Source organism: Stegostoma tigrinum, chromosome 4, assembly GCF_030684315.1.
Source record: "Stegostoma tigrinum isolate sSteTig4 chromosome 4, sSteTig4.hap1, whole genome shotgun sequence".
Lineage (NCBI taxonomy): Eukaryota > Metazoa > Chordata > Chondrichthyes > Orectolobiformes > Stegostomatidae > Stegostoma > Stegostoma tigrinum.
In genome coordinates this window covers 27,474,751-27,501,749 of record NC_081357.1, presented here as the reverse complement: position 1 = coordinate 27,501,749, position 26,999 = coordinate 27,474,751, and the positions used below count along the sequence as shown (strand labels likewise).

General features: G+C 41.6%; 1 protein-coding gene across 1 annotated transcript in view; it reads right to left on the bottom strand.

Annotated features, from left to right (window-relative positions):
* scml4 (Scm polycomb group protein like 4) overlaps positions 1–26,999 on the bottom strand; it is a 106,170-nt gene that overhangs the window by 38,043 nt on the left and 41,128 nt on the right. The window contains exon 4 of the mRNA XM_048531487.2: positions 692–892. Coding sequence (XP_048387444.1) covers positions 692–892 — 201 coding nt within the window. The remainder of the gene's footprint in view (positions 1–691; positions 893–26,999) is intronic.

Genomic DNA, 26,999 nt, shown 5'->3' with positions numbered 1-26,999 from the left:
CCAATAACCAAAGTAATCCCAATGCAATCAGCCTTAAATTGGTAGCTTTGTGATCTCTATCAACCTTAATTCATAAACGATACAGAATTTGCTGTTATCCTGACAGTGAAATTGTCAGCAGTCATCATCGATATTTTCTGAAACTGAAAACTTGTAGTAAATGTAGTAATTCAGAGGTTGTTTTGAGGTTTATCATTGCACAATTTCTTTGGAAATACTGTGTTGGTATTAGAATGTGCTTTATTTTATAGCTTTCTTTCAAAAGATTGTATGCTCTAACATTCGTGAATGCAATATTTTGAAGGCTTTGTTTTCATTCACAATCATTACAATCAACATTGGGTTAATATCTTAGTTAATCAAATTTCTACAATATTTTGCAAATGCACTGATTATCTCCTGTTTTAAAGCACACTTGCAGCCAGATATTGTATGACTACACAAATATTCTGCAAAACACTACTTTTATGGAGAAATTATTAATTTAAAGGCACAAATAGTTTAAGGTGCAGCAACACAGATGACAGGGCAATTAAAGCTGAATGGAAACTGGCCTCTAAGCATTTCAGCTAAAACCACGTAATAATGCGTCACCACTTTTAGAAGTTCAGAGCAGTTTTTTTTTAACCAGAACTACTTTACTTTTGCTGCTAATGTGCAAAAATGATCTTGAGAATGTTTAATCCCATACCTGATATCAGCTCTCCTCCATGGCCTTGCTTCAGACATGAAAATACTGCCTTTTGCTGATAGGCACAGTCAATGCATGCTTGGACAGCCTGCTGAAGGACCATGGATGCTCTGGCAGGCCCAAAATGATCTGGTAGCTGTTGCAATTTCTTTTTATCAAGATGTGGCCCAACACAGGCATGTTTGTTGACATATATGCAAACTGCAATGAGGAAAAGTCAGCTGTGTTAAGCATGCATATCATTGCATAACAATTAACTCAAATAAAACTCCAAATTTTTGAAAAATTGCTTAAGAAATTATTGTTCAGCATTCCCAACAATGAACATGTCTAGCAGAATTTTCAATCTTCAGCTTCAGTCAATGAAGTTAATACTCTGGGTTCCCCTTGAGCTTGTAGGTTAGCCACATCTCAGACGTGTGGCCAAAGATTTCCTGTATTGAATTATTTGCAATAACATGTTGGCAGTACTATAAAAGGGGAAATCTTCCCAAATTTGTTTTGTATCACTGTGTTAAAAATCAGCAGTAAAGTGATGCGGGCAAAGGGAAGCAGAGTGGGTCAGTAAATGGCTAACTGCAGTGGTACGACACAAGGTAAGGTCCATGCAGGGAATAATAGCAACAATAGTAGTAATGGCTATACTCTCTTCCACCCTCTTCTGTCAGGCAGAAGATATAAAAGTTTACATACATGTACGAACAGATTCAAGAACAATTTCTTCCCCACTGTTATCAGACTTTTGAACAGACGTCTCAAATGTTAATTCTGATCTCCCTCTCTGCACCTTCTCTTCTGCTGTAACACTGTATTCCGCACTCTGTTCTGTTACCCTGATGCATTTTGTATGGTGCAATCTGCCTGTAGCGCATGCAAAACTACACTCTTCACTCTTTCCCAGTACATGACAACAATAAATCAAATCAAACCAAATCAAAATAGCATTAAAGGCTCTTTGCCTGAATGTACAAAGCATCCTGAGTGATATAGGTTGTGCAAACTCGTGGCACAAAGAGGGATGTTGTTTAGATTAAATCACTGTTACAGAAATGGTTACAAGGTGACCAACTTTGGAAAATAAATGTTCCAGTGCACAACATAAGACAGGGGGAATGGCAGAGAAGGGTAGTCTGATAGTAAGGGATGACTTAAGGTTATTTATGAGAAAGAATATTGGCTCAGAAAGATCATGAAGTAGCATCAGTATAAGTGGAAATGAGGAATAGCAAGAACCAGGAAACACTGATAGGTGCATATTTATATAAAGGTAATACTTGAGCATGCTCTTAAGATCTCTATAGAGACCAGTAACTTTTAAAGGGAACTTTGAAATGCAGTGGTTAAACAAAACAAATTAAACTTCAAGATTTCATGTTTTCAAACAAAACAACCTTTAGGGTGTGAGATAAAAGGTGTGAAGCTGGATGAACACAGCAGGCCAAGCAGCATCAGAGGAGCAGGCAAGCTGATGTTTCAGGCCTAGACCCTTCTTCAGAAATAGGGAAGGGGAAGGGGATTCTGAAATAAATAGGGCGAGAGGGGGAGGCGGATGGAAGATGGATAGAGGAGAAGATAGATAGAGAAAAGACAGACAGGTCAAACAGGCAGGGATGGAGCCAGTAAAGGTCAGTGTAGGTGGGGAGTTAGGGTTAAGCAGCATCAGAGGATCAAGCATTACTAACTTAACGCTATGGTATGTCAAGACTGAGTGAATAATCCAACTCTCCTTCTTACTTTAAAATAAAACAGAGAACTGCTGATGCTGATGATCTGAAACGAAAGCAGACATTTCTGAAGAAACTGAGCAGGTCTGGCAGTATCTTTGGAGTAAAAGCAGAGTTAATGTTTCAAGTCCAGAAGTTCTGAAGAAGAAACACTGGACCCGAAATGTTAACTCTGCTTTTCTCTCCACAGATGCTGCCAGACCTGCTCAGTTTCTCCAACAATTTCTGTTTTGTTTCACTTTTTATTCCCTAATTATGCCCAACAGTTTCATTAGTCCTTCTGGGATTCAAATAGATCACCAGGATTTCTTTACATTTTCCTCAGGGATCTAGCCATTCTTCAAGGTAACGTTTATCTCTGTTGTCATTTCATCTCATTAAATGCAACTGTCTCTATTTGTTCCCAAACTGAACTGCAGACTGTGAGCTTCAGTGAGTGAAACACACAGATAAATAAGAAGTGGAATTGCCCTAACTCATTGGCCCACTATCCCACAACCACACAGTCCATCTTTGCTGCAATATGGCATACTTGGGATATTCCAATCAGAAATGAAAACTAATTATGAGAAGATTTGTAGCTCAGTTGAGGTTCTGGGTGTGAGTTTGCTCGCTGAACTGGAAGGTTCATTTTTAGATGTTTCGTCACCATTCTAGGTAATATCATCAGTGAGCCTCCAACAAAGCGCTGATGTTATGTCCTGCTTTCTATTTATCTGGTTAGGTTTCCTTGGGTTGGTGATGTCATTTCCTGCATTGGTGATGTCATTTCCTGTTCTTTTTCTCAGCGGGTGGTAGATTGGCTCCAAATCAATGTGTTTGTTGATGGAGTTCCGGTTGGAATGCCATGCTTCTAGGAATTCTCCTGCGTGTCTCTGTTTGGCTTGTCCTAGGATGGATGTGCTGTCCCAATCAAAGTGGTGTCCTTCCTCATCTGTATGTAAGGATACGAGTGATAGTGGGTCACGTCGTTTTTTGGCTAGTTGATGTTCATGTATCCTGGTGGCTAGCTTTCTGCCAGTTTGTCCAATGTAGTGTTTGTCACAGTTCTTGCAAGGTATTTTGTAGATGACGTTCGTTTTATTTGTTGTCTGTATAGGGTCTTTTAAGTTCATTAGCTGCTGTTTTAGTGTGTTGGTGGGTTTGTGGGCTACCCTGATGCCAAGAGGTCCGAGTAGTCTGGCAGTCATTTCGGAAATGTCGGACCTCTTAGCATCAGGGTAGCCCACAAACCCACCAACACACTAAAACAGCAGCTAATGAACTTAAGAGACCCTATACAGACAACAAATAAAACGAACGTCATCTACAAAATACCTTGCAAGAACTGTGACAAACACTACATTGGACAAACAGGCAGAAAGCTAGCCACCAGGATACATGAACATCAATAGCCACAAAACGACGTGACCCACTATCACTCGTATCCTTACATACAGATGAGGAAGGACACCACTTTGATTGGGACAACACATCCATCCTAGGACAAGCCAAACAGAGACACGCACGAGAATTCCTAGAAGCATGGCATTCCAACCGGAACTCCATCAACTAACACATTGATTTGGAGCCAACCTACCACCCCCTGAGAAAAAGAACCGGAAATGACATCACCAACCCAAGGAAACCTAAACAGATAAACAGAAAGTGGGGCATAACACCAGCGCTTCGTCGGAGGCTCACTGATGATGTTACCTAGAATGGTGACGAAACGTCTGAAAACGAACCTTCCAGCTCAGCGAGCAAACTCACACCCAAAACTAATTATCTTTTATCTTCACAACTAAATATTTGATTTTGCCACCAACATTACTAATTAATATCTCCAATGGAGTTAACCAGCATTTCTCCAGATTTGCTTGGTCCAAAAGTCTTTTTAGTTTCCTTGATCTGAGAACTGAGTAAATTTGACTGGTTAAATGAATGAAAGGATTTAACGGGTAAACAAACAATGTACCAACAAATTCAGGAACAATTTCTTCCCCACTGTTATCACGCTTTTGAACAGACGTCACAAATGTTAATTTCTGATAGAAACTAACTAAAGAAAGAAATTCAAAAGTTTCACAAAACGTGTTCTATTTAAAAACAAACGTATAGCAAGACAGATCCATCCTCAGTTCATGAAAAAGTTTGGAAAGAAAAGTAATATATCAGAGATAATAAAATGTGAGGCTGGACGAACACAGCAGGCCAAGCAGCATCTCAGGAGCACAAAAGCTGACGTTTCGGGCCTAGGCTCTCGGATGAAGGGTCTAGGCCCGAAACGTCAGCTTTTGTGCTCCTGAGATGCTGCTGGGCCTGCTGTGTTCATCCAGCCTCACATTTTATTATCTTGGAATTCTCCAGCATCTGCAGTTCCCATCATCTCTGATAATATATCAGAGAATCTGTTTTGGAAACCAGTAAAACAAAATGTTGATAAAAACTGAAAAAAATGCCCAATAAGGATGAACTAGCCAGACATATGAAAAGAGATTGTACACATTTTATGCATATATAACATGGAAGACAGTAGATAAAGTAAACGGTGATCTTACAAACAGAGACAGGAGAAAATATCATAGGAATGAAGAAATAGCGGAGATGTTGAACAAATAATTTCAGCTTGGTTTTGATCTCCTAGTGGTGGTGTAAATTGGATCGCAAAACACTGAGCACAGTTTCCTGCTAGAAAACAAATTTATTTTTGCAGAATTATGGTCTTAGGAAAAGGAACCAACCATCTGGAGATGAGATGAGCAGAAATTTCTTCACTGAAAGGATTGCAAATCTTCAAATTCTCTATCCCTTTGGTTGTGAATGTAACATAATTTGATATGTTTAAGGCCGAGATAGACAGATACATTTTTGTTCTCTCGGGAAACCAAAGATTATAAGAAGCAAACAGAAAGGTGAAGTTGGAACCCAAGATCAACCAAGATCATGTTGAATGGTGAAACGGTCTCAATGTACTATATGTATTACTCTTGATCCTGTTTCTTATGTTCTTACGTAACATGAAGATTGTTCCTCGCGCTGGCATGTCTCACATCCAACAAATGCTTTATGAGAAATTTTAATTTTTTCTAGTTTTAGAGAAAAGCCAGAATAAATCTAGTTGAAGCTTTGCAGGTTGAGAAGAGGATTAAAATTAACCCAGACAAACTGCTACAGGGCAGGTTCAAAAAGCCTTCATCTTGGGTGAAAAATAAACAAGGCTTATGAATTTAAAGTGACAATTTCAGGAATAATAAGAGAAATCGGGTAAAATATTTTCTTCCAAAGCTCAAAAAAGTGATAGGCAGGTAACCAGGGAAGCCCCATATCAGTTGGTTCAAGGAAGACTTGGATGATTTTTCTGGAAAAGAGAAGGGCTTCAGAGGTTTGATGAGTGATGGAAAGGTGAGGTTGACCTTATAAAAGAGAGAGGTTCATTGGTCTAATGCTGTTTTCCTGTTCCTGAGATTTCTTATTCTTATATCAGGCATTCAAAATTGATGCACACAGGGATAATCTGTAAAGTAAACTTTACTGCTGAAGCATGTATAATAACATATAAACAGATAAAGGCTATCTTGATAGTTTGCACTTTCTCTCTAAATGTTGATTTTTACTTCTGTGAGTCAAAGATTTAAGACGTAACCGGGATGAATTAATATGTTGACTAACAAAGCATTATCTAATAAACATTGGAAAACAAGTAAACATAATTAGCCAGAATTCTCCCACTTCCCAAACGACGTGTGCAATGGTGAGTCCATTGGGAAAAGATGCTGAGTTTGGACAATTGACATTCTCATCTTTGAGTAAAAGAAGTCTGGTTATCCACCCAAGGTTTGAATGCTGAAAAGAGAATCTTGTTAATGAGCAGCAAGAAGCTTATTTGCATGCATTTAAAGCTCATTAGTACCTGACCTTGCACTTTTCGTACGGAGTTTGCTATTTTCCAAGAGAAACTAGTCGGTGATGTGAAATTCATAGCGGGTCCCTAGTAGCTCCAACTTTGCTCCTCTGGGCCTCAATCTTGTTCAGCATTCCCCAGCATCGCAGAGTAGACTGAATTGGCAGCAGGTGCCTGCACACCACCCAGCCACAGAGATTGGCATTGGACATGTACAAGCTACTCCGTCTCATCATTGTATATCTCTGATCTACTTAAAATACAGGATCTTTGGAACAGATTGGCTTTGCATTCTAGTGCTGCTTCGAGGATACGCTGTGTGCAAAGACCCCAGAGTACCCAACACATGCATCTTGTGGACTGGAACAGACTGCATCTCAGGTCTTTTTACTGGCTCTCTTAATGCTCATTCATTAATAGTACAGGGAAGCTTCAGTCATATGTCTTCAATGGAATGCCATGCAGATGAGAGAGGGGCACTGGCTCCATTCTTTGTTTTGAGGTGGTGCTCGCAACACTATGTTATGTTCTCCAGTGTATCCACAATGCAGCACCTTCGTCCATTTGAGCTGGTGGGGGCTATAAGATGTCTCCCTTACATCAGGTTCCCATTTAGGTCTTGTCTGGAGATTTGTTCCAGAAGATTCTCTACTCAAGACAAGTAGCGGACTCACTGAGGGCAGGGTATGGCTGATAAGATTCCAGAGGAGCTGCATGGTTGTGCTGAGTAGGGCAATGAGGATGTTGTTCACCATCCTACAGCACTGCAGTGTCAGCCACAACAACCCTGACTCTCATTCAATAAGGTCATCTTTCACTGAGGGGAAATGTTTTGATGCCGCAAAGGCCAGAATCCCCTGTGTAACCTCAACCACAAGTGCAGTTTATGACTTTGAGCTTCTTTGTGCTTTTCCTGTTGTTTAATAAAATATTAAGGTTACAAACTGAATGAAATGTTCACAAGATCTGATGCTCCCTCATTCAGCTATGAAGCCAGAGTGAGAGCATTATTGAAGGGATATCTATCGCTGTATCTATCGCTGAAACAAGGCCAGAATATGGTGTGTTACTGATGATGGAAAAGCTTCCTTTCTTGTAACTGCAGGTACAATGACTGTCTCACACAAACAGCTGATGATGGAAGGTGGCGTATCTTTCAAAATGCAATGATGTATTTACAATGAAGCTTCAACTATGTGTCTTGGAAAGGTTTCACTTTCCTTTCTGACCAGTTCTATCAAGGGCTATTCCCAGGATCAACAACTCCGGATGGAAGGGTCCTGTCCTGGAGTGGAGCCTAACGGTCTTGGAATTCTGGGCCGGTGATCCCTGGAGTGTTTGTGGTTCAAAAACCGGGGCATGCTGCAGTCCTGCACCCTTCTCTGCTTGAACTTCCATAGGGCAGGGGACATTACAAGCAATGGAGGGGCTGGCTATTTCTTGAATGTCCTGAGGGGTTGTGAATCTAATTTGAACTCAGTCTCAGTGCTGCCAGGCATCACGCTGTCTCCTGGAGGTAGTGCAGAGGAGGCTCACTATACTGATTCCAGAGATATGGGACTTGTCTTATGAAGTGAGATTAAGCAGCTTAGGCCTGTATTTGACTGGTTTAGAAGAATAAGAAGATATCTAAAAAGATACCAAAGGGGATTGACAAAATAGTGGTAGAGAGAGGATGTTCCCTTATGTGGGGCAAAGCTAGAATGAGAGGTCATTGTTTTAGGATAAGAGATTGTAGATTTAAAACTGTGATGAGGAGAAATTACTTCTCTCAAAGGGTTGTGAAAGGAACAGGATAGGACAGTGAGTGTAGCAGAGGGAGGATGGTGAGACTTACTTTTGCGAGTGCAGAAAGTCATTAATCTTTTTTCGTGCACTGCTGGGCATTCCTCCAGACCCTGGTGACTGCACTGGAACTTCAAAATGGGTCCTGTACCATGGTCTCCTCTGGCCGTCCTGAGAAAAGAAAAGGGACTTCTCCACCACCAGCTGCACTAGGACCTCAAGATGCCTGGCAGCTAATCGGGGTGACAATGTGCCTCTGTTGGGCATCTCTGGCACGATTCCTCACACATTACAGCTGTGAATGACAGCTCCTGGCTGGCAGTAATTGACTTTGGGCACAGCTGGTGTTTAAATGTAGCACCAGGAGCGAAACTTCCAGAAGGTCTCAGCTATGGCGAGTGCTTCTTCTGCTGGCAAATGCCACAAAGCATGGCAGCAGCACTATAGAGACATGGTGGCTACACCATGAGATAATTGGCAGAGGATTTCTTGGGAAAACACACTAGAGAGTTCCTCTCCTGAAACTGACCCTTAGCCAATTTTTGGGAAACTTCAGTTCATTTTGTGTGGTCTGGTTATGCTTTCAACATATGTGATTTTCTCCAAAAATCTCACAAACTATGTTCTGCATTTTTTAAAAAATTAAATAGGAAGGTTTCAATGGTAGATTGCCAACTTAATTTTACTTCTTGAAGGTAGAAGCATGCTGGTATATATTTCTGCTGAATAACCGCCAGTAATATCTACCTTGTGGAATTCAGAATTATGAAAGTAATACATCTTATCCCTTTATCCTCATCTGCCACCACTTTAAGAAGCCTTGAGCTGGACCAAGGAATGGGGCTTCCAACCTATGGCCCTGATCCCATTACAAAATCATGTTTCTAGAAATATTAATGAAGTTAATTCAGAAAGAATTTAATGATAGCTGGAAGGTTGTGGGAAAATAAAATATATAACCCAATGTAAGGAACGCTGACATTTTTAGCCTGGCTTACTTGTTCTATCATGATTTATTCATACTCAAAGGCTTTCCAGTGAGTATATTGACTAAGCTGTGAAGCATTAAGGACTGGGGTAGTCCCAGGGTCAGTCCCCTATGTGAATTCACTTAAAGGATGGTACCACAGAAAGGATTCCACAAGACTTGTCACACCACTCTTGACGCATGTTTTTCTTTTGCAATGACGATGGAAAGCCCCAAACATTTGTAGAATAACTACAATATCCAGAACAGAAACAAACTGCAGCTAAGCAGATAGCAGCGAATAGTCCCATTGAATAACACATTTGGGGTGCCCTTCCCAGTGCCTGTCTATGTTCAACTGTGAGTGATTAGGGTAGTATTAGATATTAAGCTCCAGAGTAGGGATGCTTCCATCATATCGGCATTACACACTGATCGATGTTGTACTTTCCCTTGTCTACCTATTTCCAGGAAGTGTTCACACTCATGTCCTCACCAAGGAAGTGTAAGGGACACCAAAGACAGAGTTCATTTAGACCTTTTTGAGACCTTAAAAGGCACTGCTACCGATCCAAATTTTATCTTGTGCGTCTTGAGAGAGATTAAGAAATGGAGGGATAACTGAAATTTCTTTTTGAAAAAGGATTAATAGTAGTATAAGAATACTTTCTGTTTAAAAAATATGCACCTGCTACCCTGATACCATCAATGTGGGTGGACTGCAAAATCTGTAGCAATCATCTAAGCTTCATTACTTACAACATGGCGTATGTTGACACAGACGTTAACCTCAGCACCACATCCTGAGCTTGAGGGGGAGTCTGTGCTGGCTAAATAAGAATGCAATAAACACCTGTTCACCTAAAGACATCTCTAGAAAGACTCCCCACAATTAACTTTACGCTGAAGGTTACATATGTGTATAATAAGTAAAATTACATGTGTAAATAAATAAAACATTTGAATTGCTATTGTATGTTTCACAACTGCATGTCATCCAAAAGCACTATTCAAATAATGAACAAATTTTCAACTGTAGTCATTGTCATAATGTACGATGCACAGCAGCCAATTTGCGGTGTCCCCAGTGTGTTAATGACCAGGGGTAGTCTGTTTTTCTAATATTGATTGAGAGATAAGTATTGGCTTATTTGGGCTATAATTTCTCCGATGTTCTTCAAAATAGTGTCATGGGATCTTTTATGTCTACTCAAGAGGGCAGCTCAATGTCTCAGCCAGTAGATGTCAAATCTACATATCGACATGGGTATTTATCTGTGTGTGTGTGTGTGTGTGTGTGTGTGTGTGTGTGTGTGTGTGTGTGTGTGTGTCTTTGCGTGTGCATGTGTACATGTGTGCGTGTGCATAAACGTATGTCTGTGTGTGTGTTTACATGTGTATGTCTGTGCATATGTGTGTGCATGTCTGTGTCTGTGTGTGAGTCTCTGTGTGTGTCTGTTTTGTGTGTGTCTGTGTGTGCATGTGTACATGTGTGCATGTGCGTATATGTATATCTGTGTGTGCGTTCACATGTGTATGTCTATGTGTGTGTGTGCACATGTGTGTGTCTGTGTGCGCGTGTATATGCGGATGTGTGTTTGTGTGCGCGTGTGATCAATTTCTCTTATTGAATGAAGTCTTTGACATTTTTCTTTTTTTGTAAATTTAAGTATATAGCTTGATGGATGCTTCCCCAAACTGAGAGGTAAATAAATAGACAGTCAAATAAGGATAGCAGATGCGCTAACGAGCCTTGACCCATGAAGTTCCTTTCTTCCAATATAACATTGTAAATGAGTCTCTCACCTAATACATAAACAGATTCCATTCCATACTGCTCCAATTACTGCCTGTTTTTGAAAATAACATTGACTCTTCTATCCTCAAAACTATGAGGGTTTCTGAGCAAGTTGATTAGAACCTTGCTCCTTGAAAACTACTGCCCCATTTCTAAGAGAACGCAAGAACTGCAGATGCTGGAGTCAGAAATAACACAGTATGGAGCTGGAGGAACATAGCAGGCCGGGCAGCATCAGAGGAGCAGGAAAGCTGACGTTTTGGGTCGAGACCCTTGTTCAGAAATGAGGAGGGAGCTCTGAAATAAATAGAGAGGAGGGGTGGGACAGGGGAAGGTAGGCGGGATAGTGATAGCTGAGTGCAGGTCGGGAGTCGTGGGGATTGGTCATTGAGGTAGTAAAATCATTGGTTAAGGTTGCAGATCCTGCACAGGATGAAAAACAGAAAGGGTCCTTTGCAGGTCTGGGAGACGGAGGCTCTGAACTGGGGTAAGGTTGATCGTAGTGCCAGAAGATGTCAGCGCATTGCTGAGAATGTGTGCTTGTGGATCTATAGAGAAAACCGTTTTTGGAGGCTCTGGATGTTGTATATGTAGAAGTTGTCATGGTCAGGGCCAGATTGGGATGGCCTGAATGGAGATTGGACCCCACTGGGGCTGATCTTTTCCATAGAGAAAGGAGATGTGGCTACTGTACCTCAAACCAGGTGCTAAATCAATCCCCACCACTCCCTACATGCACTCACCAATCACCGTCCCACCTACCTTCCCCAGCCCCACCACTCCTCTCCCTATTTATTTTGGAGCTCTTCTCCCCCTCCCCATTTCTGAAGAAGGTCCTGACCCGAAACATCAGCTTTCCTGCTCCTCTGATGCTGCCTGGCCTGCTGTGTTCCTCCAGCTCCACACTGTGTTAGCCCCATTTTTAAACTGCCTTTGCTCTCCAAATTATTTTGAAAAGTTGTCACCTCTAAATTTCGTGCTTATCTCTCCTGCAACTCACTGTTTGAATCTTGTTAATCAGGTTTCTGCCCCTCTCACCTCTCTGAACATCATAAACGACATTCTCTGACTTCCTCTCTGTAACCTTTGACATAGTTGTTTAGATATGAGCTTTGTTCAGCTCACTACATTTTCCTCACTTTATTCTACGCTTTACATGTCTGATTATAGGTTTAGCATTTTTCGCCGTGGTTTCTCAGCACATTACCATTGATCTTTATCATCTAATCACGGGGTATTAGCTTCCAGATATAATACTGATGTTATCCAGCCATGCTTTCCTACCACTGCCCTTTAGTGCTTCAGTGATGTCAGACAGGTCTGGCATTTGTGGGTAACATACAATGTCCAACAAGGCAAACATTAAGAAGATTAAATTAGTTGCCTATAACCCCTATCTCAAAATCAGTGCGAGCCATCACCCTCACGGGGCGAACTAGGCCTCTCACTGAGCTGAAGTTCTGACACTGTAACCTGGCCTGCACAAATTTTACCCAGTTCCAGCTCTGGAATTTCACTCACCTCAGCCTCTATGTGAATCCATCTACCTCTAAAAGTCTTATCCATTCCTTTGTGGTCTGCAGATTCAACAAGCCCAATACTTCTCTGTAAGACCCAACTGACACAAAACAGCTGTCTATCAACTCTGGCTCAAAAGACTCCAAAATCCTAATATTAAAATTCAAAAGCTTATATGACCCTCAATGGCTCTCCCCATCTCAATAACCTACTTTCTCAATCCAAACAAACACTGTTAGTTGAACAAAATATTTTATAGTTTTGGTCACAACCATTTCTCTTACTCCCTCTACCCATCGTTGACAGCTGTGCTAGACCCCACCCTGGAATTTCTTCCCTAAATATTTCAACCAATTCATTTGGAGTTTAGAAGAATGAGGGGTGATCATATTGAACCTACCAGATTCTGAGAGGGCTGACAGCATAAATGTTGAGAAAATATTTCCCACAGTGGGATAATCTTGAATTAGTGATCAGCATTACAGAGTGAGGGAACATTCATTTCAAACTAAGATGCAAAGAAATTTCTTTTGCATAGATTGTTGAATGTCTGGAATTCGCTACTCTGGAGCATTGTGACAGCTTGATTATTGAAATTATTTAAAGAGGAGTATATATATTTTAAAACTATTGAGGATTTGAGGGTTATGGCAGACCAGCCATGAATTTATAAAATGGCAGTGCAGGCTTGAAGGGCTGAATGGCCTACTCATGCTCCTATTTCTTATGTTCTCACCTCTCCTCATTTAAAAGCTGCCAGTAAATTAGTCTCGACCCTTCTTCTGAAGAAGGGTCTAGGCCCGAAACGTCAGCTTTCCTGCTCCTCTGATGCTGCTTGGCCTGCTGTGTTCATTCAGCTCTACACCTTGTTATCTCAGATTCTCCCGCATCGGCAGTTCCTACCATCTCTGAGTAAATTAGTCTCATTCGCCAACGTCTTGTCACTTCTCTAAATATGCTTCTTTGCCTTTTCATCAGCTGCTCCTCTCTGTTCTGCACCAAGAGATTTTATCTTTGTAAAAGGTACTTTACAAACGGAAGTGAGGTCCCCACTGCTCATACTCACCAGATTGAGGAACATAGGCATTGAAATAGGCCATTCAGCCCATCGAGTCTTCCTCACCATTCAAAATGATCATGGTTGATTGAACACTCAACACCTTTTATTGACTCCATCCTCATAACCCTTTTTGCCATTTATAATCGGAAATCTATCAATCTCTACCATAAGCGTACCCAAAAGCTAAGCCATCACAGATCTCTCTAGTAGACAATATAAGATATTCAGCATGCTCCGTGTAAAATACTTTCTCCTCATCTCGGACCTAAGTGGCATTCACTTATTTGAAAATTGTGGCCCCAGGATTTAAACATTCCTGCCAGGGGAAACATCTTATCTGCATCAATACTGTCTAACCCTTTAAGTATTTTGTTGAGTTGCAACAAGATCACCTCTCGTTTCTTCGAAACCTCAGACAATACAAACTCAGTTGGCCTAATCTTTCTTCATAGGACAGTCCCACTGTCCCAGGAACTAGCCTGGTGAACCTTTGTTGCACTCACACGATGGCAATAAGATTCTTCCCGAGATAAGGAGCCCAATCCAGTACTCCAGGTCCTGTCTGAACAAGTTCTTTTACAATTGAAGCAATATAATGTGAACAGCCACTTGCAATACAGAACTAGTTTATATCCCTAAGGTGAGGTAAAGTCCACTTCACAGAGAAAACAGCTCTCAGACACACTGGGTTGAATTTTCCTCAACCCTGAACAACACGGGTGATGGTGTTGCCTTCCAAGTCATTCAAATCAGAAATGCACAATGGAAAAGGGCAGTGGCTGCCACCACACCTGGAGTAAGTGTTTTAATCTGTGTTTGAGCAAATTGTAGCCCATTCTTCAACCAGGGCCATTGTGGAGCAGACAATAGGCCTGCTGCAAGTAAGGATCTGAAGCATGGATTTGTGGAAGAGGTTGAGAAATGGAGGGCGTTTGTTGGGGGGAGTTGTTGGGGATTACCTTGCAGTCCAGATAGAGTGTTCTAAATAATCTTAGAATGCATTGCCCTACTCTAGAGCAGGCAAAGAGGAGATGTATTGGTCATTGAAGAGCAGGGAGATTGTGCCAGTTTTCAGAAGGAAGATGAGGGCAATGAGCAGTAGGAACATCACTTTCCCCACAATTGAGTGGTGCATTATTGGGTGCAACAAGCCGAGGACTTAATTGACACCCACTTCCAATAACTAAAGAGTAGGTCATTTGGGAGCAATGATGATTCATTGGCGTAAATTTCTTGCTGCTTGAAAGACAAGGCTTTCCTGGGTAATATCACTTATCATTGTGTTTCTTTTTCTCTACACTTTTTGCTGTTGTTCAATAGTTAGCATTTTCAGGTATTTGAAAGCCTTCCAGCATGTGACATTTCCACATTGAACAATGACTAGATGATATGCTCCGGGAGTGTTCAATAAAAATTAGCATCCCTTAGTCTGGGTTCTGACACAAGATGGTGCTAAGGCTGTGGGTAGCCTTAGCGTTTCAGGTGCAGTTACTATGACAGTCACTCAGACAAATGGTGATGTTAAACAGCAATATATTTACAAATGCTAGTTTGTTTTTGCAATGAGATGCCACCTTTTGCGCCCATGTACTCTCAGAACCTTTACCTTTACACTCCCCTCCCTTGAAGTACATCATGAAGGGTAGGTCCTGACTGACAGCACCTGACCTGGTGCACAGTTAGGATCTAAACATGGCACCAGAATCCCAGCAATGGTGAGGGCATCTGCCATTGCTAAGTGGATGATAGCCTGAACAGGGAATCATAAAGAGTTGTGCGATAACTAGCTGAAGGAATGAAAGCCTCCGCAAAATTTGGTGACATTGACTCTTAGCCATTTTTTCGTTAAATAAAGCAGCCTACTGTCGTCAAGGGGAGTCTTTATGAAACTATTCTTGAAAGAGATTACAATGAACAGACCATTCAACCCTTGTGTTGGAACCAGTTATCTTTTGTTGCCTCTCTGTTTTTGAAAGAGCACAGTGAGCTCAGGGCCCATTTGCAGTTCCTAGATTGTTGTCATTAACCATAGTAAAGGTACAGTTTCATCGCCCACTTCTTCTCAGTAAACACTGCGCTGACACCAAATACACTTCCATTGGCAGTGAACACTGTCATTTATGTTGGCATCATCATCAGTCTAACTGGCAGCAGCGAAGGTATTCAGGAATATGGGACTAAAACAGGTCTGGAGTTAGGTTTTGGATAAATCATGATCTTACTTAGTAGCAAAGCAGGCTAAAGGTTGAATGACCTACTCCTTAGTTATTCTGATAGCCTATGAATCTCACAATAGTTATTGTCGACTGGACAAATGTTTGATTCCTTCAATCTCAAAACAGCTTTCCTCCAACTCTAATGTTTGATTTAATTGGGCAAGCATTTCATTTGAGCAAATTTTCACCAGAAGTATTTTTTTGTTCCATTGATTTGCAGCAGACAAGTATAGCTTGTTTTCAACCGCAAAGACATAATGTGTTACAATTAAAATGTTAAGCTACATCAACAGAGAATTGTTGAGATGACCTCACGAAGTGACAGTTAATGTTGCAATACATGCTTTTGTGTGAACCTTCACAAGTAACCATCTCTCTTTTGGCTTGTTTTGTTAAACAGTTTGATCGCAAGGTTTTACCAGATATAGTGAATGCAGAAGTAAATTTAAAAAAACAGTACGGTCTGATTCAGAGGTGGATTAGGATGTGGTGAAGTTAATGTTAAGGTGTAGAACCACTACAGTTTAGTTTTTGCAATCTGCCATTCTGGTTACACAACATTGACAACAAGCGGGTTCGATTCTGTTAAGGGTCACAGCGTCCTCGGAAGAAGAATAGGTCATTCATCCTCTCAAGCCTGTTCCAACATTCAATTAGTAATGCCTGATCTGCATCAAAACTCCTTTAAAACCTCTGATGTCTTTAATACTCTAACTAATCAATCTTCGTTTTGAGATTTTCAACTGATCTAGACTCAATAACTTTATGGGGAAAGAGAGGTACAGATTTCTGCTACTTTCTTTAATTGACAGGAAGTATTTCCTCACATCAATTCCAGATGGCCTAGTTTTCCTTTCTAAGGCCTTGACCCCTTGCTTCAGACTCATCTGGCATCTCAAATTGTCCTCTGTGACAAAACATTTTCAACTATGAATGGTATGGAATGTCAGGAATATCAGAGGGCCTGACCAATACAGGCCACCATTCTAAACTCCAACTGATAACACTCAGTGTCAGGGAAGTCAGTCATTCCTTCAGCATGGGATATTGGGCTGTACAGTGACAACACAGATTTGAGGGAAACAAAATACATGGGTAGAAAGAGTTTTTAAGAATGAATGAATGTTTTTTATTCACCTCATGGCTGATGTATTAAATATTGCCTCAATGGAAAGCTCCATAGCATCTGGCACTTCCAAATCAAAACTGAAGTGAACAGCATCATTATACATGATCTACAGTTTGTAAATAACTGTAGTATCGCTCTGCATAGTGCTCTCAGCTTCTTCAATTGCGCATGCACAAGATTCAGGCTGTCCTTGAAGGCTGCAAAAACAAAACTCATTTATCAACCCACTGCTGGTCAGAGGAATATTCTACCTGCCATGTGTGTTGAAGGAAAGACTCTGGAAGATGTCAAGCACTTTGCAGACCCTGGCAGCCACCTCTCTCAAAAGGCCACCATTAATGAGGAAAACCCAATCAGCTGCTCCAGCTCACCATTGTAACAACTACAGCAATGTGTGTTTGACAACAAAGACCTCCTCAGAGAGGCTGTCACCATAATCTTGTATTGCAGTGACAGCTGGACTGTGTATCAGTGACATATCAGAGCACTTGAGAAATTCCTTAAGCAGTGCATCTGCTACATTATCCAGATTTAACAGGAGTACAGTTGAGCAAATGTCTTTACTAAAGCAACATATATAAGCATTCAGGCACAACTCCTCCAAAACCAATTATGGACCAATTATCAGTATCCAAATGTCTAGCGGCTGTCTGCTCCACAAATGGTCAACTTTCTAAGGACCAAGAAAACCCTCCAAAGACCTTCTGAAATTCTCCTTAAAATGCAGTGGCACCACGATGAATGATTTGGGGAGGGGGGAGAGGAGGAGCTTACTACCATTCATTCAAAACAACTTGTCCATTATTTTGTATCCTGTTTTGAGGTATTAATATCTTAACAATGAGGCAGATTAGCTGCAGAGAAGAAAATAAAAGGAAGTAATTCCTGTATTTTAGATCCACGACCTCTTGGGATATGTTAAGAGCTGTGAGCACTGAATCGACCCGTTTACTCATAGGGAGATCCATGACCAAAACCTACAAGCATGTTCAGATCTCACCCTCAATTCAGGGGAAAATGGCACTGACAACATCTCTCCACACCTTGAAAGAGCATCCAAGTTGGCTTGAGAAACACTTGAAGTGCTCTCAACCTACAAGACATTGAACCAATGCATTAAAAATAGCATAGATTTATTTGCAGAAGAGCAAAGAGTTTTCTTAATTGTCCTGGCCAACATTCATCAATGAAAAGGAGATTAACTAACATTTATTACCTCACTGTTTGTGGGAATTTGGTGTGCACAACTTGGCTGTCACGTGTTCTTATTACTAAAAGTGAATTGACTTCAACAAAATATCATTAGCTGATGTACATGTTGGGGCAAACTGAAGTTGGGTAGATGCCAGGAAAGTTGTGTATTCCTTAAGTTTTTATTTTTCTTTAAATATTCACGCATCATGACTGTGGCTCATATTAAGTCCTTCCTTCACTTTCATTTCCTTGTGGTTATATTGATTGTGGAAGTGTTATATTCTCACACAGTCAATGTCCTTGCCCAGAAAGGGATTGAAATGTAAATGTTTACATTATTTCAGCTTGAACAAATATTTAACATTTCAAATGTTAACAGTCTTCTCTGATTGAGGTTTACAAAATGGAAAATAGGCAAACATCGATAAATACTTCTGTGCATGTGTAACTGTTCCTTGATGAAAATGGCCTGAGAGTCATGGAGTGGTGCTGAAAGTTTGTGAAATTTCCTCATGAGCTCAGCAGGGTCAGGCAATGAGGTTACCATTAGTTGGCTTGTCAAATGCAAAATTTATGCTTTAGATTTTCTGCCTTAGGTTGGATACAAGGAGCTATCCCACTTGCCAATCTCCTAATGAGTGTCTTTGGTTCTACTATACCATTAGGGCCAGAATTCCGATCCATTTGGTCTTCTTCATTTGATGGCTTCTGTACTTTAAGATTAATCGACTGCTGAATTTCAATAGGTTTATAACCCTCTACAGATGTTAAGGGGCTGAGAACAAAAATGGGGCCATTGTCATGCTTCAGGTATGCTTTTATTCATTTTTCATTGAAATATTTAAGTGATTTTTTAAAAGTAAAATGCATTCACAGAGTTTTAGAGAAAGGCAAAAGGTGGTTATAATATTAATTGGTTTCTGAAGTCATTTCCTCAGACTACAAATACAAATGATTCATTGTCATGCCTTGGCAGTTCAATAAACACCAAGACATTGGGAGATCCCTGGTGCCAGGTCTACAGAGGCATTTTGTCTCACATATGACATATTTTTCATGGATAAAAACAGAGACAGAGACATGCAGCGCACAAAGCACTGAGAACAAGTTTTGACCAGACAAAGAAGGTCTGAAAGCAGGAAAGTAGATAAATATTATTTAGCTTGGGTGGAACAAAACTGTCAGTAACCATGTGGAAGCGCAGCATGTGCTTTATTTTCTCTCATCTTGGAAAAGTGAGTTGTCCTGACTGAATAGAATGAGCCCAATGCACCGTGTACATTCATATGTTGTGAAACAAGACATTTTAACTGATTATAACTTATCAAAGCTTGCTCATTATTTTCTTCGTCTACCTTTGCATGTGCAGTGTCCTGTGCAAAACACTTAAATATCTAGTTCAAATATATTCACAAATATTGAGGCAGAAGACATTCAGACCATGTACAAGAGTGACTCGCAATGTTATATCAGGCAGAATATTTAAAGCAAAATCAAATCTGCTAATTACTGTATTTATGCCAGGATATCTCACAATGACTTTCAGCATTTTGGCAATTCAATCCATGTATAAGTATTTGCTGACGAGTATCATTGCTGACACCACTCTCATCTAACATCTGCCTTTTGCAGCTAAACAGCTCCCCACTCTTAACTGAATTGGTTTAGAGATGTAGAGTAATACAACATGGGAACAGGCCCTTTGACCCAAACTGGTCCATGCTGACCATGGTGCCCACTCAGCTCTTTCCAATTGCCCGCATTTGGTCCATATCCCTCTCAACCGTTCCCATCCATGTACTTATCTGATTGTTTTTTAAATGTTACTATTACACCTGCCTCAACTACTTTCTCGGGAAACCTATTCTATATGTGCACCACTCTCTGCATGAAAAAGTTGCCCCTCAGGTCCTTTTTAAATCTTGCCCCTCTCACTATCAATCTGTGCCCTCTAGTTTTCAATTCCCCATCCATCCCTGGGGAAAAGAGTATTTGTATTCATCGTATCCATGTCCCTCATGATTTCTTATACCTCAATCAGGTCACCCCTCATTCTCCTACATTCCATAAGGTCCTATCCTGGCCAACCTCTCCCTATAACTCAGCCCTACCAGTCCTGGCAACATCCTCGTAAATCTTCTTTGCACACTTTCCACTTTAACTTTGTCTTCCTATAACAGGATGATGGGAACTGTACACAGTACTTGTACTCCTAGGTCTCTCTGTTCCACAGCACTCCTCAGGACCTGACCATTTACTGCATAAGTCCTGTTTTGGTTTGACTTTCCAAAGTGCAACACCTCACATTTATCTGTATTGAATTGCATTTGTCAATTCTCAGCCCACTCCCCCATCTGATCAAGATCCCTCTGTAATTTTTGCTAACCTTCTTCACTATCTATGATACCTCCTAATTTTGTATCATCCACAAACTTACTAATCATGCCTTGTATATTGGCATCCAGATCATTTATGTAAATAACAAATAACAAAGGTGCCAACTGACCCCTATGGCACACAGCGAGTCATGGGCCTCCAGTCCAAGAAAAACCTTCAACCATCATCCTCTGCTTCCTGCCATCGAGCCAATTATGAATCCATTTATCTAGTTCCTCCGTGCAACCTAACCTTCATGACCAGCCTGACTTCTGGGACCTTGTCAGAGGCCTTACTAAAGTCCACGTAGACAACATCCACTGCCCTACCCTTATCTATCGTCTTGGTTACCTCTTCAAAAAACTCTAAAGTATTTGTCAGACATGACTTCCCATGGACAAATCCATGCTGATTATCCCTAATCAAACCTTGGCTATCCAAATGTTGGCTGATCCTGCCCCTCAGTATCCTCTCCAATAACTTGCCTTTTCCTGTTGTTAGGCTCACTAGCGCAGTTTCCTGGCTTGCCTGCTACCTTTCTTAAACAATGGAACAACATTAGCCACCCTCTGGACTTCTGGAACTTCACCAGTGGCTGAAGATGAAATGAAAATCTTTACAATGGCCTCTGAAATTTCTTCCCTAGCCTTCCACAATGTCCAAGGATGAGCGTGATCCAGCCCTGGGGATTTATCCACCTTAATGTGATCTAAATCTGCAAACACCTCCTCTCTGGTAATATGAATGCGGTCCAAAACATCCTCACTTGTTTCCTTTATTTCCTTAGCACCCATGATTCCATCCTCAGTAAACACTGAGGAGAAATATTCATTAAAAATCTCCCCCATGTTCTGTGCTCCACACCATGCTGATCTTTAAGGGGACCTATTCGCTCCCTAGCCACCTTTTTACTCTTAATATAGCTGTAGAACCTCTTGGGGTTAGCTTTAACCTTATCTGCCAGATCCACCTCATACCACTTTTTGCTCTTCTGGTTTCCCTCTTAAATGTGCTCCTATGCTTTTTATAGTCATCCACAGATTCACTTGAGCCTGATAGCTTAAATCCAATGTATGACTTCTTCTTTTTCCTGATAGAGCCTCAATATCCTTTGCTAGCCAGGGATCCCAAAACCTGCCCGCTTTTCCCTTCACCCTAACATTTGCCAGTCCTTCCTTTTCCTTCAAACAGGTTCACCCAATCAACTGCTGCTAGATCCTGCCTAATGGCTCCAAAATTGACCCTGTTCCATTTTAGTGCCTTAACCTGTGGACCTGTCTTACCTTTTCCATAACTGTGTTAAAACTGAGAGTTTATGGTCACTGGACCCAAAGTGCTCTCCGACTGACACTTCAGTCACTTACTCGAACTTGTTTCCTAAGAACAGGTCCAGTATTACAACCAACCATGTAGGACCCTTCTCCTGGTCCTACACAAGTAGAGTTCCACAACAGGCCCGAAACATCAGATTTTGTGCTCTTAAGATGTTGCTTGGCCTGCTGTGTCCATCCAGCTCCACACTTCGTTATCACGGTAAAAGACCCATTGGCTTATTAAGTTTGTGCCAATCTAAAATAACCACCAAAATATTCTAGTCCCATTTCCCAGCTCTTCTCCCATAGCCTTGCATGAGTGAGTTTCAAATTCCCACCACCTTCTGGGTGAAAAAGATTTTTCTCACGTCCCCAGTACACCTCCTGCTCTTTACCTGAAATTTACGCCCCCTGGTCATTGATCCTTCACCAAGAAGCAAAGTTCCTATATAACATGTCTATGACTCATAAATTTACCATCTCAATCATGTCTCCCCCCTGTCTCCTCTGCTCTAACCCCAGTCTATCCAATCTCTCTTCTTAATTAAAACTCTCCAGCCCAGGTAACATCCTGGTAAATCTCCTTTGCACCTTTTCCTGTGCAATCATATCCCTCCTATCATGCGGGTTCCAGAACTACATATAATACTCAAGCTGTGACTTAATGAACCTTTCTTCAATTCCATCTGCCTCCATCCTCTTAAACCTGATATCTTGATAAATAAAGGCAAATATCCAACATGCCTTCTTAATCACTTGAACTACCAGTCCCACTACTTTCAGGGGCCAGTGGACATGAACCTGCCTTTTCCTGCTTTTTCCCCATTATTCTTGACCCCTTTACTAATCAAGAACCTATTTATTCTATCTTTGTCTTAAATACACCCAATGATTTGGCCTCCATCAACTTCTGCAGCAATTAGTTCCACAGACTCACCACCCTCTGACTGAAGAAATTCTTCCTCATCTCAGTTCTAAAGGGTTCTCCCTGCCCTCTGAGGCTGTGCTGTTCAATCCTAGTCTCTCCTACGAATGGAAACATTTTCTCCGCATCCATTCAATGCAGGCCTCTCAGTATTCTATAAGTCTCAATCAGATCCCCTTTCAACTTTCTAAACTCGATCGAGTACAGCCCCAGACTCCTCATCTGCTCTTTCAATAACAAGCTCTTCATCCTTGGGATCATTCTTGTAAATCTCCTCTGCAGTCCCTACATCACCAACACATCACTCCTTAGATATGCAGTTCAAAATTACTCACAATATTCCAAATGCAGTCTGACCTGAGACCCATACAGCCTCTGCAGCACACCTCTGTTCTTGTATTCTAGCCCTCCTGAAATGAATACTAACACTTAGTCTGCCATCCTAACTGCCAGCTCAACCTACATGTTAACCTCAAGAGATTCCTTAACTAGGACCCCTAAGTTCCTTCGCCCCTCAGGTTTTCAAAGCCTTTCCCCATTTAGAAAATAATCAACATATCTGTAACAACTACCAAAGTGTATAACTTCACACTTTCCCACATTCTTTGCCTGCTCTCCTAGCCTGTCCAAGTCCTTCTGGAGCCTTGCCTCTTCCTCAACACTACCTGCTCTTCCACCTAACCTTGCATAATTTGCAAAGTTAGCAACAATGCCATCAGTTCCTTTGAGCAAATGGAAAGAACTTAATAAAGGAATTGGGAGGGCTAAAAGGGTCCATGAAATGTTTTGGCAGGTAGTTTTAAAGAGAATCCCAATGAATTGTGTATATTAGGAGCAAGAGGGTAGCTAGGGAAAATGTAGGTTCACTCAAGGACAGAAAAGGGAATCTGTGCATGGAGCCAGAGGAAGAGTTTGAAGTCCTAAATTAGTACATTGTATCAGTATTCACCAAGACAGAGGGCATGGATGATGGTAAGATAAGGAAGGGGTGTGTTAAATTTCTACGACGTGATAATATTAAGAAGGAGGAGGTGTTGGTTGTCTTGGAATTGTTTAGCCCCCAAACCCTGGATCCATTCCAGGATATTGAAGGAGGTAAGGGAGGAGATTACTGAGGCCTTGACTAAGATTTTTGTATCCTCTTTAGCCACAGATGATATCCCAGGAGACTGTGAATAGTCAATGTTGTTGTTTTTTTCAAGAAGGGTATGGGGATAATCCAGGAAATGTTAGGTTGTTCGGCCTTACATCAGTGATAGAGAAAGTAGCGGAAAAGATTCTTAGCTACAGTGTTTACTCATGTTTGGATAAGATTAGCCTTATTAGGAACAGTCAACATAGCTTTGTGCAGGGGAAGTCTTGTCTCTCACACTTGATTGAATTTTTAGACAAAGTAATTAAGACGACTGACGACAGTAGAGCATTAGATGTTGTCTACATGGACTTTATTAAAGCATTTAACAAGGTCCCTCGCGGTAGGCTGGCCCAGAAGATTAAGTTGCATGGAGTCCAGGGTGAATTGGGAAGTTGGATACAAAATTAGCTTGGTCACAGAGAACAGTGGTGTTTGTGGAGAGGTGTTTTTCTGACTGCAGGTCTGTGACCAACGTTATTCCACAAAGATCAGTGCTGGAATCCCTGTTGTACTGTAAATAGAAGATTTAGATGACAATATAGATGGTCTAATTAGTAAGTTTGCAGATGACACAAAACATAATGGAGTTGTGGATAATGAGGAATCTTGTGAAAAGTTATGCAGGATATGGATCAGTTGGAAAGTCGGGTGGAGGAATGGCAATTGGAGTTTAATCTGGACTAGTGTGAAGTGATGCATTTTAGGAGGTCAAATGTAAGAGGAAAGCATACAGTAAGTCTACAGCTCCCTGAAAGCGGCAGCAGAAGTGGATAAGGTGTTAAACAAGGCATGGAGATGGTTTAAGGAACAGTTGTTGGGAGTGATGAGTAAATATGTCCCTCTGAGACAGGCAAGACGGGGTAAGATAAAGGAACCTTGGATGACGAGAGCGGTGGAGCTTCTAGTGAAAAGGAAGAAGGTAGCTTACATAAGGTGGAGGAAGCTAGGGTCAAGTTCAGCTAGAGAGGATTACATGCAGGCAAGGAAGGAGCTCAAAAATGGTCTGAGGAGAGCCAGGAGGGGGCACGAGAAAGGCTTGGCAGAAGGAATCCGGGAAAACACAAAGGCATTTTACACTTACGTGAGGAATAAGAGAATGGTCAAAGAAAGAGTAGGGCCGATCAGGGATAGCATAGGGAACTTGTGTGTGGAGCCTGAGGAGGTAGGGGAAGCCCTAAATGAGTTTTTTGCTTCTGTCTTTACGAAAGAAACGACCTGTGTAGTGAATGAAACCTTTGAAGAGCAGGTGTGCATGCTGGAATGGATAGAGATAGAGGAAGCTGATGTACTGAAAATTTTGTCAAACATTAAGATTGACAAGTCGCCAGGCCCGGATCAGATTTGTCCTCGGCTGCTTTGGGAAGCGAGAAATGCAATTGCTTCGCCACTTGCGAAGATCTTTGCATCCTCGCTCTCCACTGGAGTCGTACCTGAGGACTGGAGAGAGGCAAATGTAATTCCTCTCTTCAAGAAAGGAAATAGGGAAATCCCCGGCAATTATAGACCGGTAAGTCTCACGTCTGTCGTCTGCAAGGTGTTAGAAAGGATTCTGAGGGATAAGATTTATGACCATCTGGAAGAGCATGGCTTGATCAAATACAGTCAACACGGCTTTGTGAGGGGTAGGTCATGCCTTACAAACCTTATCGAGTTTTTTGAGGATGTGACTAGTAAGGTTGATGAGGGTCGAGCTGTGGATGTGGTGTATATGGACTTCAGTAAGGCATTTGATAAGGTTCCCCATGGAAGGCTCATTCAGAAGGTCAGGAGGAATGGGATACAGGGGAACTTAGCTGCTTGGATACAGAATTGGCTGGCCAACAGAAGACAGCGAGTGGTAGTAGAAGGAAAATATTCTGCCTGGAAGTCAGTGGTGAGTGGGGTTCCACAGGGCTCTGTCCTTGGGCCTCTACTGTTTGTAATTTTTATTAATGACTTGGACGAGGGAATTGAAGGATGGGTCAGCAAGTTTGCAGACGACACAAAGGTCGGAGGTGTCGTTGACAGTGTAGAGGGCTGTTGTAGGCTGCAGCGGGACATTGACAGGATGCAGAGATGGGCTGAGAGGTGGCAGATGGAGTTCAACCTGGATAAATGCGAGGTGATGCATTTTGGAAGGTCGAATTTGAAAGCTGAGTACAGGATTAAGGATAGGATTCTTGGCAGCGTGGAGGAACAGAGGGATCTTGGTGTGCAGATACATAGATCCCTTAAAATGGCCACCCAAGTGGACAGGGTTGTTAAGAAAGCATATGGTGTTTTGGCTTTCATTAACAGGGGGATTGAGTTTAAGAGTCGTGAGATCTTGTTGCAGCTCTATAAAACTTTGGTTAGACCGCACTTGGAATACTGCGTCCAGTTCTGGGCGCCCTATTATAGGAAAGATGTGGATGCTTTGGAGAGGGTTCAGAGGAGGTTTACCAGGATGCTGCCTGGACTGGAGGGCTTATCTTATGAAGAGAGGTTGACTGAGCTCGGTCTCTTTTCATTGGAGAAAAGGAGGAGGAGAGGGGACCTAATTGAGGTATACAAGATAATGAGAGGCATAGATAGAGTCGATAGCCAGAGACTATTTCCCAGGGCAGAAATGGCTAGCACGAGGGGTCATAGTTTTAAGCTGGTTGGTGGAAAGTATAGAGGGGATGTCAGAGGCAGGTTCTTTACGCAGAGAGTTGTGAGAGCATGGAATGCCTTGCCAGCAGCAGTTGTGGAAGCAAGGTCATTGGGGTCATTTAAGAGACTGCTGGACATGCATATGGTCACAGAAATTTGAGGGTGCATCCATGAGGATCAATGGTCGGCACAACATTGTGGGCTGAAGGGCCTGTTCTGTGCTGTACTGTTCTATGTTCTATGTTCTATGTTCTATATAGCATGCTTGCCTTCATCAGTCAGGAAAGTGAGTAGAAAAGTTGGCAAGCCATGTTGCAGTTGCATAAAACTTTAAGTTTGGCCACATTTGGAGTATTGTATACAGTTCTAGTCTCCACAATATCAGAAGGATGTGGAGGCTTTGGAGAGGGTGCAAAGAGATTTTTTCCAGGATGTTGCCTGGATTGGAGTGTATTAGCTATAAGGAGAGTTTGGGCAAACTTGGATTGTTTTCACTAGAGTGTCAGAGACTGAGTGGTGACTTGATAGAAGTATAAAAACATTAATGAATGGCACGGATATTGGGAGTATGTTATCCAGGGTCAAAATGTCAAGTACTAGGGGACATAGTTTTAAGGTGAGGGGGGGAAGTTTAAAGGAGATATGCAAGGCAAAGGATGGTAGGTGCCCAGA